Raw genomic sequence first — 18,898 nt, 5'->3', positions numbered from 1 at the left:
CAAGAACAACTTGGACAGTCGAGCTTTCTTCTGTGTCATCTTGTGGTGGAATTGTGTAGTTACAGCATACCAGATGAATTGACAGCTATGCGCTATGGCCTGCCTTGACTATGATGCGGAATTTTCTGCGTGTGCAGCATTGTACACTGCCCGCTTATAAGATGGAGTGATAAAGTCTAATCTGTCCATATAGCTGCATTAGGGAGGCAGGAGTCTCGCTTTGTAACGGTTGTCAGATTTATGTTCTATGATAAATTGTCTTTTCTAGTAAACTTAACCCATTGATTTATTGGGATAACTCGTACCATTTTGTGCCAAACTGTTGTTTCAAAAATTCTTATTAGGGAAATGAAGCAGAAGTTTTCAAGGAGATTTGCAATAAATTGGGAACCACCCCATGTTATTAGCTCCCAGGACAGAAATGCAGTACAGTTTAGAGTCTCATTCTGCTGTCTTTTTATTAAATACATGAGGAATGATATGTGTGGACATCTTCCAACATCCTTTTCTGGATATGTGATTTTTGAAGGCTTGTGGATGTTTTTTGGAAAACTACAAAATATTGAATTCGGAAATTACGATACTGTCTACTGCTCTTGGTATTTTGTGTAAGTATGTCTTCATGAAAGCTGGATTGTGTTCTCAGTTCTTTTGTTCATATTGTTTACTCTGATCTGCTGTTACGGTACTTCATTATATACAAGCTAATTGCAGTGCAGATAAGAAAGAAAATAAAGGGTACGTGGTGCTGTGTAATGAATAATTTGTACGAACAGTTGAGATATAGAGGAACAATAGGCTAACTTTTAGATCTCCAAGTAAGAAGTTCAAGCTACAGCAAAAACTAACAGGAGAAAACTTCTTTTGCAAGGAAATCATTCCGAATTTGTGAGATCTAAACTGTTTTGGGGGAAACAGCAATAGGGCATAAACAATATGGAAAGACTTGTAGCTGTTGTATTTCACTAAATCATCACATGAAAAGCAGAACTAAACAAGCGTAGTTTCGTATAGGTTTTTGTTCTGTATCCTCTACCTTTTCACTGGACAAGCCTTGTGTTTCCTGTATGGTCCATGTGGGATTTTGAAGTCTTCCATGCTATTCCCATGATAGTAGCATATGCAACTGCTGGAGCTAGCTGTTGTGGGGTAATGGATGAGACCTTTCTAGCTTTCTGTTAGTGGGGTGTAGCATTTGGGCTTGTCCTTATCCCAGCCTCAGATTTTAACAGGTGTTTCATATCTCTCAGACTTCTTTTTTTTGGTCAGATTTGGTTGTAAGAGTGCAAAGTATTAGCTGGGATTGGAGAAACAGCATGATGTTAAATCCTATTTTCTTTGAGGGGGGGGGGAAGAAGAGTTTTAGAAAGTATTTTCTCAGTGTTTAGTGGATGCTGCTTAAAAATATGTAGTTGTTAGGATTACCTACGAAGACACAGTGTTAATAGTTTTTTAAAAATTTCTTTCTTGGGAGAAAGGCTATCGGAAGGTTTCAGAACTTGTAGAATGGATGTCAAAAATCCTTAGACTGCACAGAGTTACATTGAACTATATGAAGCTTGAAAAGAGCCAAGAACAGTAGCAAAATCATGTAGTAAATTAGTAATGGGAATACGTGTATTGTCCTGGTGTTCTGAGCTTTGTCCGTCTTTGTGCAGCATTAGTACAGCCCTGCTTTTCCATCCAGGAAGTGATTGTCTCTATTCCTCTGTCTGCAACATTTCCTGGCAGTATGGCTATTAAAAACCTCTAATTTCTTTTCTTTATGAGGTACCATGCTGGTCAAAAATTCCAGTAGCTGCTGAAAGTTTCTTGGATAGGAGAACTGGTGCAATGCCTGATGGCCTGTCAGTATGGCAGCCTCAAATGATAAGTTTGAAATTTAGCATGTGCCCAGGTCTTGAGATTTATAAATTGTTGAACACGCAGTGTGACAGTGCGACTAAAATCTTTTATCCATGTTTTGAAGAAAATATTTCATCTGAAAGATTTCAGTCCAGAAACAGTGTTATTCTTGTCACCGTCCTTCCATTAATCATATTTCAGAGTGGGTAAACCCAAGTATAAATGGTTAAGGTTGATTGCTTCAGATAACATAGGAATTTGTTTTGGTTTCACAGAACCCTCCATCATTTGTTTTTATGGGTATTTTCTGCAAATACTACGTTGTGCAGTTCTGCTCTGTTATTTTGGAAATTTTTGTTGCGTACATAGGTGTAATTGAGAGCAGTTTTTAAAGTGTACTAATTTTGGAGAGGATTTAAATTTAAGATTGGTGTTTTCTTCATACTTAATAAAAGTGTTTCTGATGAAAAATAGAAATTCATAAGTAAATGGAGTTTTTCTTTTGTTCAGATATTTTCCTTGAGCCTTTGTTATGGTGAAGTTGAAATGCAGACCACATACATCTGGTCCTTTACCATATGCATTTGTGGCGAACCAATTAAGGATACTGATCGCTAAGTGTAGAGATAGAATTGCATATATTTTTGTCTTTAATGGGAACTGGAGAGTTAAATGGAATTGCAGACTTCAATGCACTCAGTTGCTGTGCAAAGACCTAATATGGTATCCTTGAACAAGGCTTGTTAGTGGATTGGACATTAGCTTATTAAAGTGGAGGTGCTTCAGATAGTCTTGTCTGCAGTTAATTGTGGTGTTGGTATGTTCAATGAGCTAGTTTTAGAAAATAACATTTGTCTTTTTTTGTCTTAAGATACAAACCAAGTTTTTTTTTCACAAAAGAGAAGGCTTGATGCAGTTGTGTACTAGATGGTATGTAGAAACTTGCTTTATTTTTGTAGATGTAGATTATTAATATGTTTGTTTTACTGTTAAGTTTAATCAACAGGATGTAATAGGTTTTGAGGAACAGGATTTGACCATCCACTTGTTTGCAGTGTGTCAGTTGGTAAGCCTTTTGGCTCCAGATTTTCTAAGTTCCAGATCTGTGTTTCTGGTGTGTGATTGTTTCTTTGTTTACAAGTGGTTTTGTAGTCAAATAATGCAAAATTGAAAACTAAGATGATTTTAAATGAAGTTGTAAAGCAGGGGGATGTAGGTGGAAAGACTTGTAGGATGACTGTTCTTCCAGATTTAGCATAACTATTGTTGTTCCTGCATAAAGCCTTTAGGATAAAAAAACAAACCAACCTAAAGAAATATAATCAAGGTATTGGTATAAAAACCAAAATAGCTAGAATTCTGTATTTTCAGATACATATTTTTTTCTGTGAGTTACAAATCCCTTGACCAACCTAATTTCATGTTATTAGGTATTGAATAGCTTTTTCATTTTTGTTGCATTTTTATCATAAGGATTTTTATAGATTATAATAAAGTATCCTACTATGCTAATCCAGGCTTTTAAAAAGAATAGTAGTTCTTCAGTTCTTATCGCTAAATAGCGGCTGTTGAGTCTCTGGTGTATACAGTTAACGTCCTTCCCACATTTGCTGCACTTGATACTATCATTAGGTGATGTAAACCACTATCCAAGTTTAATTTATGGCTATTTTTCCTTTCTTTTTTTTTTTTTTTTGTTTTTCATTCGGTGGTAAATGAATTAACATTTTAAACCTTCGGGGTTGTTACTGTCTTCAACTGAACTTAAGAGCTAACTGTCCCTTCCTGGAAACACATGCTCTTCAGGTCTGAAGACCCTCAATTTGCAGGAAGATTTTTTTTTTTTTAAAGTAGCCAGTTAGAAACAAAGCATGTATTGAGGAATATAGTATCCTGAAAGATGTATGGTGTATGGTTTATTTTCAAGTTGCAGGTACATTACTCTGCCTGCTGTGAGCCTGATCTCATGCACTGAACTCTAGGCCTGAAAAAATATTTCCCTGGAAGCAGATTCAGTCCTCAAGACAGCTCAGCAGGCAGCTCAGAAAAGATGTAAAATTAAGCCATGTTTTGGGGGGTGAGAGGGAATGGAGTGTTACAGATAATGTCTTGAAAACACAGCACTTTGGGGTGTTAATCATTAATCAGAATGTATTACAAAGGTTTTACTTGGAGAAGCTTTGGAGTTCATCAGGTTTTCAGAAATTCTTGTCACTTTCTATAAGCAAGCCAGGTTTATTTATCCTTCAGTATATCTTATGTTAGAGTCTCTTTCTGGAGCCTCATCTAGCAGTGTCTTTAGTGCAAACCTTTAAGTCTGGGAGTGGCTGACAAAAACACAGATGAACTTTTGTCATTGTTTTGGGCTGGACCCTGTGGTATCAATAAATTACCAAGCTTTCCCTGTCACTTTCTGTCATCAGTCAATGGTACTGTGTGCAAACATTTATTTTAAATTACCAGTTCAAGTGTCATGTCTGTAGCTTCAGCCAATAAGAGTTCTGTTTAAAATTAATGGGTTTGTTTCATGAAGAATTGAGGATGATTGTGCTGCCCTCATGTGAATAGCTCTTTCATGCAAGTCCAGTCTGTTTATGTCTGGGCATGGAAGGAGTTGAAGGAAAATGGCACAATTGTCTGTGATCTATATTCACCATGTTCATTTCAGGTACACTCACAATTAGGGAACAAAGTCAATATTAACAAAATGTAAAGATCATAATTAAAACTTCATGACTTTAGGTGATTTTACCCCTTTTTATGAATTTAAAAATTTTGTTTAGAATCTCAAGTTTTTTAAAAAGCACATAAATATAAGCAAAATTTTGATAAAAAATTTCTGGTAAAGTGGAAGTTTGAGTAAGGGAGTCAGAATTTTGATTAGATGTCAGCCCCTCTGTTTTATCTAGGGCTGCATAGTGTTAGTTTGTTTGCTGTATGAAAAAACCCAAAACTTGACATCTTTGATTCCCTGAAAAACATGACAATGCTTTCTAAAGTCTCCTAATTTGTCATAAGAACTTATCAGCCTCAATATCTTGAGATTGATTCTGGTCCTTCATAGCAGTAAGAATACCAATTTGCATGTTTCAATGCAGGTAAAATAAAAAGATGTATTTCATGTAGGAGTACATACTATAAATTAAGTGGACTTCTGCAATTCATTACATTTAGGATCAATACAATTGTATATTGAAAATAGCTTAAGAACTCTCATGACTGTGATTTTTATTGTTGTTTGCTGTATCCTGTAAGATCTACAGCAGCAGTGCTGCAAACAATGGCTATTCTTGCTTTGGACGTTTATACTGGAGACTTGGGTATTTTAAAATTAAGCTTACCCTGTTGGCTGTCTGTCTGGAGTTTTTGTTACAGACCATCAGCAAGTGAAGATTTTTTTGTTACAAACCATCAGTTTGTGAAGATTTTACATTTACTCCCTTCACTATTGGGAGTTAAAATTCACACAGGACTAAGGAGAAATGGCATCTTGGATTTAGGAAGCTTGTACAGCAGTGGTCTCATTGGAATTTCACATTCCATTATTGTTGCATGAAGATATTGAGGAGCCAAGTGTTTAGTAATTTGTTGTTGGGATTTGATAAATTCAGAAACAATGTATAACTTCCAGATAGCATTTAGGTTGAGAGTGCGGGGTCAGTTGTGGAATTAAAATAACAATTTAATACCAACATTTCATCTGTGTTTTGGAGAGTTCAATAATTCATGCATGTATGGGATGGAACTTAATCTATAAAACTTTCCAAACTGACCAAGGTTTGAACTGTGTTGATTCATTCTCCCAAGTCCAGTTTTTCTTAAGTTAATGGTTTCTGATGAAATATTGTTTATAATAGTCCAATGATTCAAATGAAAGCCTAGCAAGGAGCAGCTGATAACTTATGTCTGAGAAATGGATGCAAAAAGCGCGGCTTGGATCTTTTTAATTGTGGTGGTGGTGTTTAAAATGTGCATGTGAGGCTTAAAACACTAGAAATAATCTTTTAGAAAAATATAATTTTGAATTCTTAAATATAGTGCTAGCTAAGATTTTCAGGAATATACACTGAAAATAGTCTTAGGTAATAAACTTTCTTCAAGTTTTAGACAAAGGTTTCAGTCTTGTAGATGTGTTACAAGGCTTAATATTTTACTATTTTCCAGGTAATCATACAGTAAGTTTTCCTGGTCACTCTTAGCCCATGACAAGTATGAAATCCTTTAAATTAGGGGGTTTAAAGCATCGGAAGTAATTTGTGCTTGCTCTGAACCACATGTGGGTAAACAGTTTATTTATTCCCACTTAGCTAATAAACAGGAACTTTGTTCTGTGTCTCACACCCTAGTGAATCCTTTGATTTTAATTTTGTAAAGACAAACCTTATGTGAAGTTATGACACCAAAACCAGAAATGCAGTTGTGTGAAGTCCCTTGTGGTGCAGTATATTGCTATTCATAATAGTAAGCTAGGAAATAAGAGAACTGAATGCGCACAGAATTTGCCCCTTGTGCCAAGACATTTTAGAAATCAACATCCTTTAATTGTAAGGGTATCTGAGAATGAAAAAGAGAGGCGTATACGGGGATCAAAAAGGCTTTGAGTTTTATACACAGATTAGGGGGACATTTACTAGTGTAATTAGTGTCTAAGAACATTTAAAACCAATTATAGTAGTATTAAAACGTGGGTTAACCTACCCCCTTGCCAAATCCCATAAGGTCATATTAGATGAATTCTGGGGAAAGCAGAACATTTACTTTAATTCTATGGTTCCCTGAGCGTAGCCAGCTATTGCATTCAAGAAATAAATGTAAAGGGTGCATGACTTGAAATTCGGTTCAGGACAAATGCCTTCATCTGGCTCAAGCTTTTCCTTTTGCCTAAATAAACAATTGAAAAGAATTATTGTGTTTAATAAAAGTGGACAGTTTTTACCTCATGAATGTTGTAAAATGGATGAAAATGATTGGTAGGATTATATTTTAGTGAAACTCTAAAACTCTTAATATATTTGAAGCAGTGCACTGGATTGTGGAAGCATATGTTTTATACTATATATTTTAAGAAGTTATTTATCAAGCATATAATAAACAGAAGGGGGCAGAAAAGCCCTGTATATTCATTTGATTTCCAGTTTTGAGAATGTAAGTATTTTTAATGTTAGAGTCTCTGGAGATGCTTGGGATTTTGAAAATCCGGCAGCCGTAAGCACACCCCCTGGAAACTCTTCCTGTAAATTGGGGTATTTAATTCTGCAAGTACAACAAAATCAATGAAGAGGAGAACAGCTAATCAATTTGTGATTAAAAGGGGCAAGTTTTCATCTTCCTTTGGAAATGACAGAAATTTAGGTTGCATTTCAAAATAATTTGCATACCAGTTTACACCAGATTAAAGTACCAGTAATACTGTTTTTAAAAGTTGCAAAAACAATTGGTCTTGCTTCTTATGGAAAATAATACATAGTAGTATAGTTTTAAAAGAAATAATCTACAGTGGTTTTGGAGAGTCCTAGTTTACTTTAAGCAAGGTGGAAAAGAGCTATAGATGGATTCTGAGCTTAAGAAGGATGAAACAGCCTAACATCTAGCAAGGTCTCGGCAAGGTTGGTAAGATGGCAAAGAGCCAGTCTTCCATCTGCTTTATTTGGCAGCAGATGCTATTTAACTGATACATTTCCAAACGTAAAAAACACACTGTTTGGAATCTGAACGTCTTTCCAAACAGAATTTTTCCTTTTTGTGGAACTGTACATTTTTGCATATCTTTAGCTCAATCTCTTTGTTCCATATTGAAGGGTGGAGTATGAGACAGGAAATCTGCTCCTAATAACTTTTAAAATTGTATTCTTTGTAAAAAGCAGAGAGTGGTGTTTCTTTAATATCTCTTCGGGGTATATGGAAATTAAAGATTCAGTAGCAGCTCTCAAAGTAGCAGCATCCTTGGCCTTTCTATAAAAATGTGTGTGTGCTGGCAAGTGTACATAACTGGGTAATTATGAAAAGCAAGAAAAACAGAGATACATGATGGAAATTATTTACGAACCGGCACTGTACGAGCTGTGTGTTTGAGTTGTTTGCAGAAACTTAATTTTGCATTTATTTGCAGTTTGTTATCTGGTGACCATCAAGGCTTCAGTTACTGTAACTAGTGTCTTGAAAGCCAGTTTATAACGCTGCTTCCTTCACCCCCAAACTTTTAGTGCCACAAAAGTCAGACTTAAAGCTGATATTAGATATTAGAATTTGTAAGAAAATTTAGAAAATAAATCTAGAAGTAGCTAACTGTATAATAAAGGATTCAAAGTCTTTACGTTTGTTTCATACAGTGTTTTCTAAACATACAGCAATTTCTATTTTAGTACTAAGGCTGCAGTAGATAATTTCATTTATAGTAGCTGTGTTCAAGATCAGTCAAGCCTACATGTTTTGTTATGGAAAATGACTGTCCTTCCCTTATAGATCAGCCTTTCTCATTTCATGTTTAATGCAATCTCCAGTAGGCTGCAGTACTGCTACTTAGCTAGTTCAGGAAGTTAAGGCTCAAAGAAGGGTAACAACTGTAAATCTCTTCCTATGCTGTCTGGAAAAAAAAAAAATCTTTGCTGTTGTATTTTTATGAGTACATTTATCTTTAAAGAGGCTTGTATTAACCTGTTAATTGCAAGTCATGACGTGTCCTTTTCTTGTCCATAATCAAAAGTGGAAGACTAATAATTAATGCCATTTCTGTTACAGTATTTTTCAATCCTAGTTATGTTACTTGCACGTGGCCTGAATGTACTGGTTTTTGCTGCTTTTGTATGTCTGCTTAGGCAAAAGGTTCTTTGAAGACTGTGTTTCACTGTGCATTTAATTTTTACAGAGTTTCAGTTGTGTTAGTTGTGTTTGAAATTAGAGAAATTAAAAAAAAACAAACAACCAAAAACCACCAGGGTATGAAGCTGCTTGTGTACCCATACAGGTGCTGTATAGTCCCTGAAGTAACAAGCTTGACTTTTTAAGTGGCAGGTTCTTTTGGTCACTTGTAGTGTTATCTGGCTGTTGGTTAGTTGGTGAACTAGTTGGAAATGGGTGTTGTCATTTATAAATGATTACACTTGATTGTACAGGTGTGTTTAGCTTTTCTCAGAGTAGAATAATCCACAACAGATTTTAACAGCTTTTGAAAGTGGTTGATAAAATTGGTCTCAAAGCTAGTAATTCATATCTTTCTGATTGTCAGCCAATTCAGAGGCTCTGTACATAAGGCTGAGTACAATAAACTCTATATAGATGTGTTTTGTAACTTGGAAAATGTCTGGCTCTTACTTGAGCTGAAAATTTGATGTTAAATGTTCTTAAACTGCTAACAGTATGTTTTAATAAATGTGGCATTTGCTTTATCTTTATTATAAATCGATTACAGCTTTCTCAGTTTTCAGATCCATGAATCTATCTCCAGTGATGGCTGGTGTACTTTGGCTTGTCTTTTTACAGGACCTAATCATTAGTGCTGTCTTGATACTGTCTGCTTTTATGTGATGTTCCAGATGCAAAGAATCCAAAGATAATTTTTGATGACTGAACTCTTACTGAAAATGATGGATAACACTGCTGCTTTACTGGCAATTGGCTGTGACTAGGCGAATGCATGGTTTAGGGACATGAAAACTTTAACTGTACCAGTGCCCATACAGTTCTCTACCCTACAGAAGTGTCCCACTGGTCTTCATCTTGGTGAATGGTTTGGTTGTTGGCAGCTTGCTCTCTCCTGGGAGATGAGGAGCTGCATTCATTTTTTTGGCATAAATCTAATGTAATTTGTGTATGCTTTGCTGCTTTGTGGTTTTGTTCATGTATATCATAGTGTAAATTCCTAAGTCAGTTTTCTCATTCCTGTGTGAATAGGAAATCTTAACTGTATGTGCAGAAGGCAAAGGAAGCAGGTGGTCATCAAGAGGAAGGAGCATTTAACATTATCTTCCTAAATAGTGATGAAAAGATCCAAAGACTAGCTGTTCTTTCAGATGAACACAAGTGTTAGTGAAAGATAAAAAAGAAAAAATGTAAGAAAACACCACACTTCTAAAATGGTATTTTTCTATATAATTTGAAAAACATTTACATTTTTCCATGGTAGGACTAATTATAATGCTCCTTTGGAGCCCCCCCACATGCATGAGCTATACTTTTAAGTCTTCATGTTCGTCGCCAGCCATACACTTTAAAATAGTAGAGTTCAAGGTCTCTTTCCCAGACTTGCTTTCCTTAAGACTGTGTTTGGCTGAAGACCTTTAGTACAAGCAGTCTGCCAGCAGTAACTCTAACTCCTGCCTTCCTGATCTCCTCTCTTTCTGCATCTCCTTCTAATATGTACACTAGAGGAAGATGAGAATGATATCCTCAGGAGCCCTGCCTTCCAGATAAGCAGCACATGTGGGCGTTGTGGCGACCACAAAGTATTGTACAGATGGGAGACAGCCGTTCATGTAGGTGTGGCTAGCCGAATGTCTCTAAGCTGAGCTCTGTCTCCCAGCTCTTATTTACCTATTTGCAGATGTTTGCATGTGCAAAGGAGGCTCAGAAATGGTCTTAACAGAGGACTCTCTTCTTTTCTTTAACTGGTTGAGCACTGCTATAAATAATCCATTAACTGGTCTATATTAGTCTAGGAAAACAAGAATAACTTCTTGTCTGAAAATTTCAGTCCAAGTTTTTCCACAAGTAATTTTCATCCGTTTGGAGAAATGTTTTTGATCTTGTACCTTGTGGAAGATAGAAATGTCAGTTAGTTCCTTTTGCTTTATTTTTCTGTCTTTCTAAATGAAAACCTCATCTGGGAAGAGGAGGAGGTGATGGTCCTGGTATTGCCAAAAGTTCTTTTATGTCATTGGCTGCATTCTGTGTGATTGACAGGTTATTGGCAATGAAAAACCAACAGTTAAGACTAATGATCATATCTGTGACTCACATGTTTTCCATACAGAAAATTACCTTTGGCAGCAATTTTCTTATGCAAAATATAGAAAGTCCTTTTATATTTAAAAAAAACCTAGCAGAGGCTAAATATGCACACTTGAAAATCATTATCTGGTATGTTTATTTTTTTAGAAATATTTTCACTTGTAATTTAACAGATTATGGGGTAAACTGCATTTAAAAAAAATTCCCCAAATATAATAATATCTGTATGTTGCATGCATTTTGAATTTTTTACTAAGTTGTGTCCAAGAATAGGCAAATTGCAGAACCAGTCTCTCCAAGTTCTAATGCTTATGGGGAAAAGAATATGTGAACACAAATGGAAAGTACTGAAGGCTATGCAACAATACTGGGTTTCTGAAGCACTCCCCCTGACCCTTCTTAATACTTTCTTTCCATCTTCTCCATGAGTATAGTACTGGCAGCACTCATAGAAAGAATTGATTCATTTGGGATCTGAGTGAATATCAGAAGTTTTTCTTCTTCGTGATTTTTGTTTTCTGTATTTTAGTACATAAGTAATGATTAAAGTTGATTCATCTTCAGTATGAGATGTATAGACTGAAAAAAGAAATTTGAATAATCCACTATGGGATGCAGTAGGCTGTATAAAGTTTTAATGATTTCCTTGATAGATTTTTGTCAGGTTGGCCCAGTATTTTGACTTTACATAGAATTCCTTGTTTAATTTTGTGTATATTCAGCAGATTTCTTATTGTTGTCTCTTTAAAACAAATAAATAACTCTGAAAACAGAGAGTAGAACACCTCATGGGAAAGTTAATGGGAAGCACATTCTCATATCTGCAGGGAATCTTTTGGATACCTGTCTTTCCTGTGTACAAATTCGAGTCTAAGACAATCCTGTGAAACTCTTTTTTTCAAGCATAATGGCACCTTTTTGTATTGGTCCCAATTGTTATTTTCTTTTTCTTCCAGATAAGTAACACTCAAGTTTCACAGCATTAGCTCTGAAAAATTTCTGCCTCATGATGCCTCACTGTCAGAATTTGTTAGCAACTCTAATTATTCTAAAATTTGTTAGCAAATTCTGTAGCCGCCATTGTTCCATGTAAAACATGGACTAGAGCTGTAGTTTCATGGTTAACATTTATGATGTTTTGAATGGAAAGGTTACCTCATCCTCCTCATATAGACTGCTTTTGAAAGCATCATTCTTGAGGAGTTAAGCATTAAACATAAGAAATTCCTTCTCCTTTAAGACTAAAAAAGAAAAGAGTGAGTTTTACTGGAGTCTTTGTGTTAGTAGATAGAGAACGTAGAAATAATCTTTTATCCAACACTAAAGAAACTTCATTCAGTTATTTTGAAACTAGATGTAGAGTTCCTACTCAGGCAGGTAAATCACAGAGAAAGGTTAATTAGTGGTTGTAGATTTGTTGTGTACATGTGTTCAACATTTCCAACTGTTTATTTTAGCTGTTCTCTGCCACTATGCTTTCTGTGTGACTGTTTTCTCTCCATACTGCCTTATAGATTCTTTGAGTCCTTACAACTTGATAAGTTTATTTCCAAATGTAAAACATTTGACAATTTGGTGGTAGTTGTGGCTTGTTACAGAGGTTTTCCTTGTGTGTGTGGTGTATGTTTTTGCCTTTGTGCTGTATAGCCAGGAAAGTACTTGTCAGTAAAATGGTGTGTTTAGTTAGCAGCTCCTCCCCAAACAACTGTGAAGGTGGATTTTTCCTGTCAATAATCCACTCTATTAACTGGGAAAAGTTAATTCCTAGAGAGGAGCCAGTGTTTTCATGGGTGTTTGTTTAGGGATAAGTTTGGAAAAAATCGTTTATGCATTGAAGTAAGCAAGCTTGAACATTCATTCAGGCATTGAAGAGGGGCTAAATCTGTGCTGGTGGGTTGTATAAAAGTATTTCCTCATTCTAAATTTGCTTAAATTAGCTATATGCCATCCAGCTCACTCTCTAGGTTGTCTTCCTTAAAAATGAGTATTCCTTAGAAAAGAAAAAAATGGGGCAACCCCCCCCAACTTCTTCCTTATTTTATGCCAATTTTTAGTGCTAAGATTTTTTTTCAAATATAAACTTAATATGAGCAAAATCCTAAGCACTTTATAAATGTAATTTTATTGCATTTATCTCTACAGCTGAAATTAATTATTCAGTGTGTTCATTAAAAATAAGCTTTGGTAAGTGACATTTTAAACAAGCATTCAGAAGTGATTGCAAGAAAGATGGTAATACAGAGCAGTGTTGAAAAGGAAGTGTAAAATTCTTGAACATTTTAAGCTGGCCTGTAAAAACTTCAAATGTAGGTATTTGGACAATTTCAGAAATGTAAGGAGAACATGTATTGCTGCTAGACTGGGGGGACTGCCAGCATTGCCACGTATCGGTATTTTCTCAAGTGTTTTGTGTGGTGATTTTTAAAACGTTCAATGTTGGCATTGAGAAAATAGACAGAAGTTGCTTTTTTTATAAAAAATGTGCAGGGTTTTTCCCCTTGATAATGGAGAAAATTTTGGAAAGGTGACGCTGAAAGCATCATAAATCCCTATACTCCTAGATAGCAACTAAAAAAAAAAACCCCAAAAAACCAGAAACCCTCCATTTATTGCTTAATACAATTTGAACCTTGCATGCATGTGAAAAGCTATAGTAGAGTCTGTACTTGTCTATGACTAGACAAACATCTTCCAGACCTTCTCAAGGTGTGCAATCCAACAGATCAGTGGCAGTCAGTGAGGAATCTCATTTTTTGCTAGCAACAGATACAATTACTGTAAGAGGGAGGCAGGGCATTAGACCGTGGGGCTTTTTGTGTCCAAAACCCAGTGGTCAACCATTTTACCTGTGCCAAAGCTGAGATCCATTTATTGTTAGCTCTTATGACAGTTTCTTATCTTTTTGTTAGGTCTTAACGATGGATATTGTGGTGCTTAAAGTCTTATGTAGACACATGAATATTCAAGCAAGCAGGTGCTCTATTACAGCTGAAGTAAACGGAGTTGCTGTCATCAGATTTGTTTAATTTGTGTTTCAACAATTAGCCAAGGAATACAGTTAAGAGAAATAAATGACCATCAGTCATGTTTGAGATGTTGAACCAGTAAAAACAATAGTGGACTATTTACTGTGGGAGGCAAAAAGAAAGAAGAAAGCCTTCTCTGTCACTAAAACACAAATTTTAAGTACTCCCCTTAAGTTTACCATGAGCACAGTGGAAACAGTCTTAAATATCAAAACCGTGCCTTAGAATATTGAGTAATGATGTGGGAATAATGTTCATAATTTCTGAAATCAAATTAAATGATGAGCTGCATGCTAGAGACAATTATTTACTTCGTATTTACTTTTGTATTATAGTGTAGAGTTACTGCTTTTTTCTATGCAACACTTCTCTAGTTATTTCCTTCTACGTTGTCATTATGAGTGATAGAGAAGACTTTCTGGTTTCTCACACTCTAAATGCTTTTCTGTTATTTGTTTTAGGTTTTGGGTTGGGTTTTTTTTTTTGGTTTTTTTTTGGTATGTGAAATAGTTTAGTCTTGTCATTATTTAAAGTTATAGTCTGTCCCTGTTCTGCTCTGATGTCCCTAGTGCCACTCATCTCCCTGCCCTCCACAAGCCCGCAGCCCTGGAAGAAAATACATGCTTTTTAACTAAGCTCATCATCCAATTTTGCAATAAATACTTTTACTTTTTTTTTTCACTAGGAATTATCCTACTAAAAATGTTGCATTACCCTGTAAGTTGACTGTAGTATTTCTGAAAATGCTCACTCTCAGACTTTTCAAAACAAGAATTTGGTGGCTTCTTGGAGCTGTGACTTAGACTTCCTCCTCTGTATCTTGACTTGATGAATTCTTTATCACTTTGCCAGGGATCGTGGACTTTTGTATAATTCCATTGAAGCCATCCCTCCTCTGAAAAAAATTGAATACTTGAAATGGTACAGATGTCAAATTTGGTGGACTACCAGCTGTAGCATTTGATACATAACTGCGGTGCTGGGAGAAAGAGCAAGGCTAGAGGCAGTGTCTGTTTTTAAGTAGACTATTTAAACCGTAAGACTGTGTTAATGTATTATTTAAAAGGTTTGCTCCTTTACATTCCATTTTCCTCTCTGATTTTTGTCTTGTAGTGTTGTCCCTCAGACCACAGTAATACTGAACAACGACCGGCAGAATTCAATTGTAGCCAAGATGGTTGGGCAGGAAGAGCCATTGAGCAGAGCAGCGGATTCTCTGGAAAATATTCTTAGCAAGTTAGTAGCAGTTATGGGAATCCTCCTCCTTCGTTCCCTCCTTACAGATCAATATCAGTCTCTGCAGCAATTTGGAGTGCAAAATGAGGAATGTTCTAGGTTCTAGGGGGGGGGAGGCAAAACATTGAACCAGTACATGAATATTTTATCAGGCTGACAGTTCTGCCTAGGGAAACCTCGTATCAGCAGTAAAGGTGCAGAGCAATGCTTCACTCTTGATGGGAGAGAACATCTTGGAGAATCTGGGATTAGTTCAATGTTAGTTGACAGCTGACAGTTGAAAGAAAGAGTGCCCATAGCTATATATTTTTTACATGGATGCACGATCACTTGGGAGCGTGCCAAGATCCTGTATTTACCCAGCTGAAGGAGGAATATGCAGCAGCCCAGGAAGGCTTGTTAGAATTTGTACTATCTAAAGCAAATTTTAAATTAAATGGAACTGGAGATTCTGAGTAGAAGATGTTCTTAAATAATATGTTTTTATACATTATTTAAATATTTTTTTGTTTTGCACATTGGGCCTAGACTTTTCCATTGATGCAAATTTAGAAAGTGTGCATCTAAAATTTTTTTTATTTCTTCTGCTATTTTCGTTCCATTTTATTTTGCTGGATAGCTCTGAGTTATAAACAGGAGTAGGCTTGTTTAAAGGAGTATGCTTTTATAATATATTTAATTTTGTCAAGCAGTGTTTTTAATTCCCTTATAATGATGGTATTCCTGATGAAGGATTGTGTTTTCCCAAAGTTATGTACTTTTCTTTTCCATAGTGCTGTTCCTGGACGTAGGCAGAACACCATAGTGGTGAAAGTTCCAGGGCATGACGACAGTCACAATGAAGATGGAGAGAGTGGCTCTGAGGCCAGTGACTCAGTTTCCAACAGTGGACAATTAGGAAGCCAAAGTATTGGGAACAATGTCACGCTTATTACGCTGAACTCTGAAGGTATGCTGATCTAACTATAAGGCTACATGAGCAAAGTAAATGTGGTGGTGGAATGAACTAAGACTCAACTGGAAGCTTCAGAGATCGTACCATGGGTCCAACCTTGACTTGTTAGGCAGTACAGCAAGCATCAGATAAGACTGAATGACTCTGAATCGGTTGATTGGTTGGTTGTTTTGTTGTTGTGTTTTCATTTTCACTAGTTTTGCAGGCAGAACAGCTAATTAAAAAAACTCCTAAAATTTAAAAAGTATGCCCCACTATAGCAGTGTAGCTTTATATTTTAAACCCTTTAAATTAACACATGGAACCTGCAGGATTTCCTATCACCAAGTTGAAATACTGTTTCAAGAAAATAAATGCTTTCTCTGGGAAATAAAATCTACTAGTTCATCTCCTCCTGTAACTTATTATGACAGTCCACTTGTGTAATTCTTAAGAATGTAAAATAGTTATTTTAGCAACTATAAACAATTTTTATAAAGAAATTCATATTAAAAACAGTGTTAACCGGGTAGTGTGTAGCATCAGATTTTTCTGAAAATTCCTTTGGTCTTGGACACAGAAATCAAATGTAGTGAAATCTAAGAATTTTAGATTAGCCTTATAAGGATACTCTATTTTATGTGGTTGGATATATTAAAATGAATGTTGCAGTATTTTAGTCACAAACAAGATGATATAAGGGACACGGAGTTTTAGGTGAAAACAACAGATGATAAATTATGGTTTATGATTAGTTTGAAAATATCAGTGATTTTTTTAATATAGATGTAATATGAATCCTAGACTCAATTTAATAATTTTCCTAATTACTTTTTAAAACATATGTATTGAATATTTACTTAAGTGTTATTCTGGATGTGGTAGTTCATATTTACATTCACGTACCAGAGAAGAAAGTTATTTCAGGAAATTATTGCATCACAATGCACTTAGGAGGTGACTTTTGTACTGAAGAGGTAAATGTGTTGTCTTTTTGATCTCTAACATTGAAACAGAAGGACTCTCATTTAGGAGTAATTCAGTTACTTCTGCATGATATCCAGCCATTGGGAAAAGCGTGATGGGTGTGAACAGGTTAGGATGCAATAAATGCTAAGGATTAATTCAAGATAGCCTGAAACTGAGTATTTAAGAGCGCATTCAAAGATTTCAGAACTGACTAGCAATTCAATGAGATGCTTTAAAATTTTGATATTTAGAAAACTTCAGAAGTCAGTCTATTGAAAGTCTCATGCACTAAAGATTGGTTCTGAAAATGTTGTTCTAAGGCATCTGAACCTAGGATTCTTTGACTTATGGATATTCATACAACACATGCATACTATAAAGAGCTGTTAGGTTCTGTCCTGTTTGTAGGTTGTGAGACAGAGTTGCTTCTAAAGGGTATTTAATTTTGGGTCAATGGGGAATTAAAGGACACTGAGACTGTCTGAGGAGTTCCTCTCAAAAAAATGATTGCACTGCAGATAGTGCTGATATTTTGATGTGAAAATACATATAAAACATACTCTTTGTGGAGTTTTAATATTTCATACAGCTCTGAGTCAGCTATGCCAAGAACAAAGTTTCTAATATTAGGAGTGTATTTGTTGTATAATGCCCTTTTTGACTTGGTTGTTTGGCACAGATTTGCACAGACAACTGTGGTGTTGGCCTTTTATGCCATTGTCGTATATGTAAATTTTGAAGAAACAGCTAATCCATTAATGTCTTCAGATCTGATTTTCTTCAGACCTTTAGAACAGTCATCCATTAAAAATCCCTCTGAGATTGATGAATGCTTTGAGAATCAGATTAGTAATCCCCCACACCTACCTCTTCTTGCCCTCACAAAGACGAGAGGACCGCTTGCACAGAAGGAATGCTAAGCGAACTAGCCTGCAGGATGTCACAGAAATTAAATTATTAATAAAGTGATGAAGAATAATAGGTCTGTTGTGCAGACTTGTTTTCTTCAGCAGTGAAAGGCAAAAGTTACAGCACCCATCAGCTTGCTTTCATCATCTGTGAAAGAATTCTGAGTGACTTTGAGTTGCTCAGAGGAATCTCAGTTGATTGTAAAATATGAGGGGCTGAGAATGGTGTTCTTCACCCCTTATGGACTGAGACTAAATAACACGTTTTCAGTATGACTCCTATCTGTTGTCTTGTGTCTAGAAAGCAAAACTAAACCATGTTTATAGTTGGGCTTTAGCTGTCTTTGGATATGGCATTGACCTGTGGATATTTTCAGAAATAAGCTAATAGGTTTATATAAAGGCATTGTTTGCTCTCTGCTGGCTGTTTTCAAAGAGCGTTTAATCACGTATGATAGTTTAAAAAATACTGGTGTTACTGCTTTTCTGTTCCTGAAAAATAATTATACAGAAGCATGGAGGCCAGTTCCCGGTTCCAATAATGATCTAGATTAAGGTTTTTTTGTGCTGACTGAACACTGTGACTTTATTTGATCTTCAGTTGTATACTACTCTTCTTTTTGCATGTGCAGTAAGGTATGTTTTATCTATTTTCTTTGAGCAAGAGTTACTTTATTCTTTCTTTTGCTTTTCAGAAAACTAAAAATGCTCATCCATTTTACAGATGCAGTTAGTGGTCTGCAAAGTGTTGATTGTAAGACGTAGTATTTATGAACTGAAAGCACCTAGAGATACTGAATCTCTAATTTTTGTGAATTTTTTTGAATTTTTTCCAAACTTCACTTTGGAATAATTAATGTCTTTTCACGTGGGCATGACAGTAGAAATGTCAGCACCTGATGTATTGATTGGACCGCAGTTCTGAAAGTGGTGTTCATGAAGTAATCTTGCACAATTGAAGATAAAACCCAGCAAGAATAGAATTGTTCAGTATTGAATTACCAGTGTAAAATCAAATTAAAATAGGCTAGAAC

General features: G+C 35.7%; 1 protein-coding gene across 5 annotated transcripts in view; it reads left to right on the top strand.

The window, feature by feature from the left end:
- Positions 1-18,898, top strand: part of BANP (BTG3 associated nuclear protein) — a 158,717-nt gene that overhangs the window by 21,144 nt on the left and 118,675 nt on the right. For all 5 annotated transcript variants that reach the window (XM_075039866.1, XM_075039865.1, XM_075039869.1 and 2 more), the window contains 2 exons: positions 14,931-15,053; positions 15,827-16,002. In XM_075039866.1, coding sequence (XP_074895967.1) covers positions 14,931-15,053; positions 15,827-16,002 — 299 coding nt within the window. The remainder of the gene's footprint in view (positions 1-14,930; positions 15,054-15,826; positions 16,003-18,898) is intronic.

This window comes from Buteo buteo, chromosome 11, assembly GCF_964188355.1.
Source record: "Buteo buteo chromosome 11, bButBut1.hap1.1, whole genome shotgun sequence".
NCBI classification, from domain to species: Eukaryota; Metazoa; Chordata; class Aves; order Accipitriformes; family Accipitridae; genus Buteo; species Buteo buteo.
This window is presented reverse-complemented; position numbering and strand designations above follow the sequence as displayed.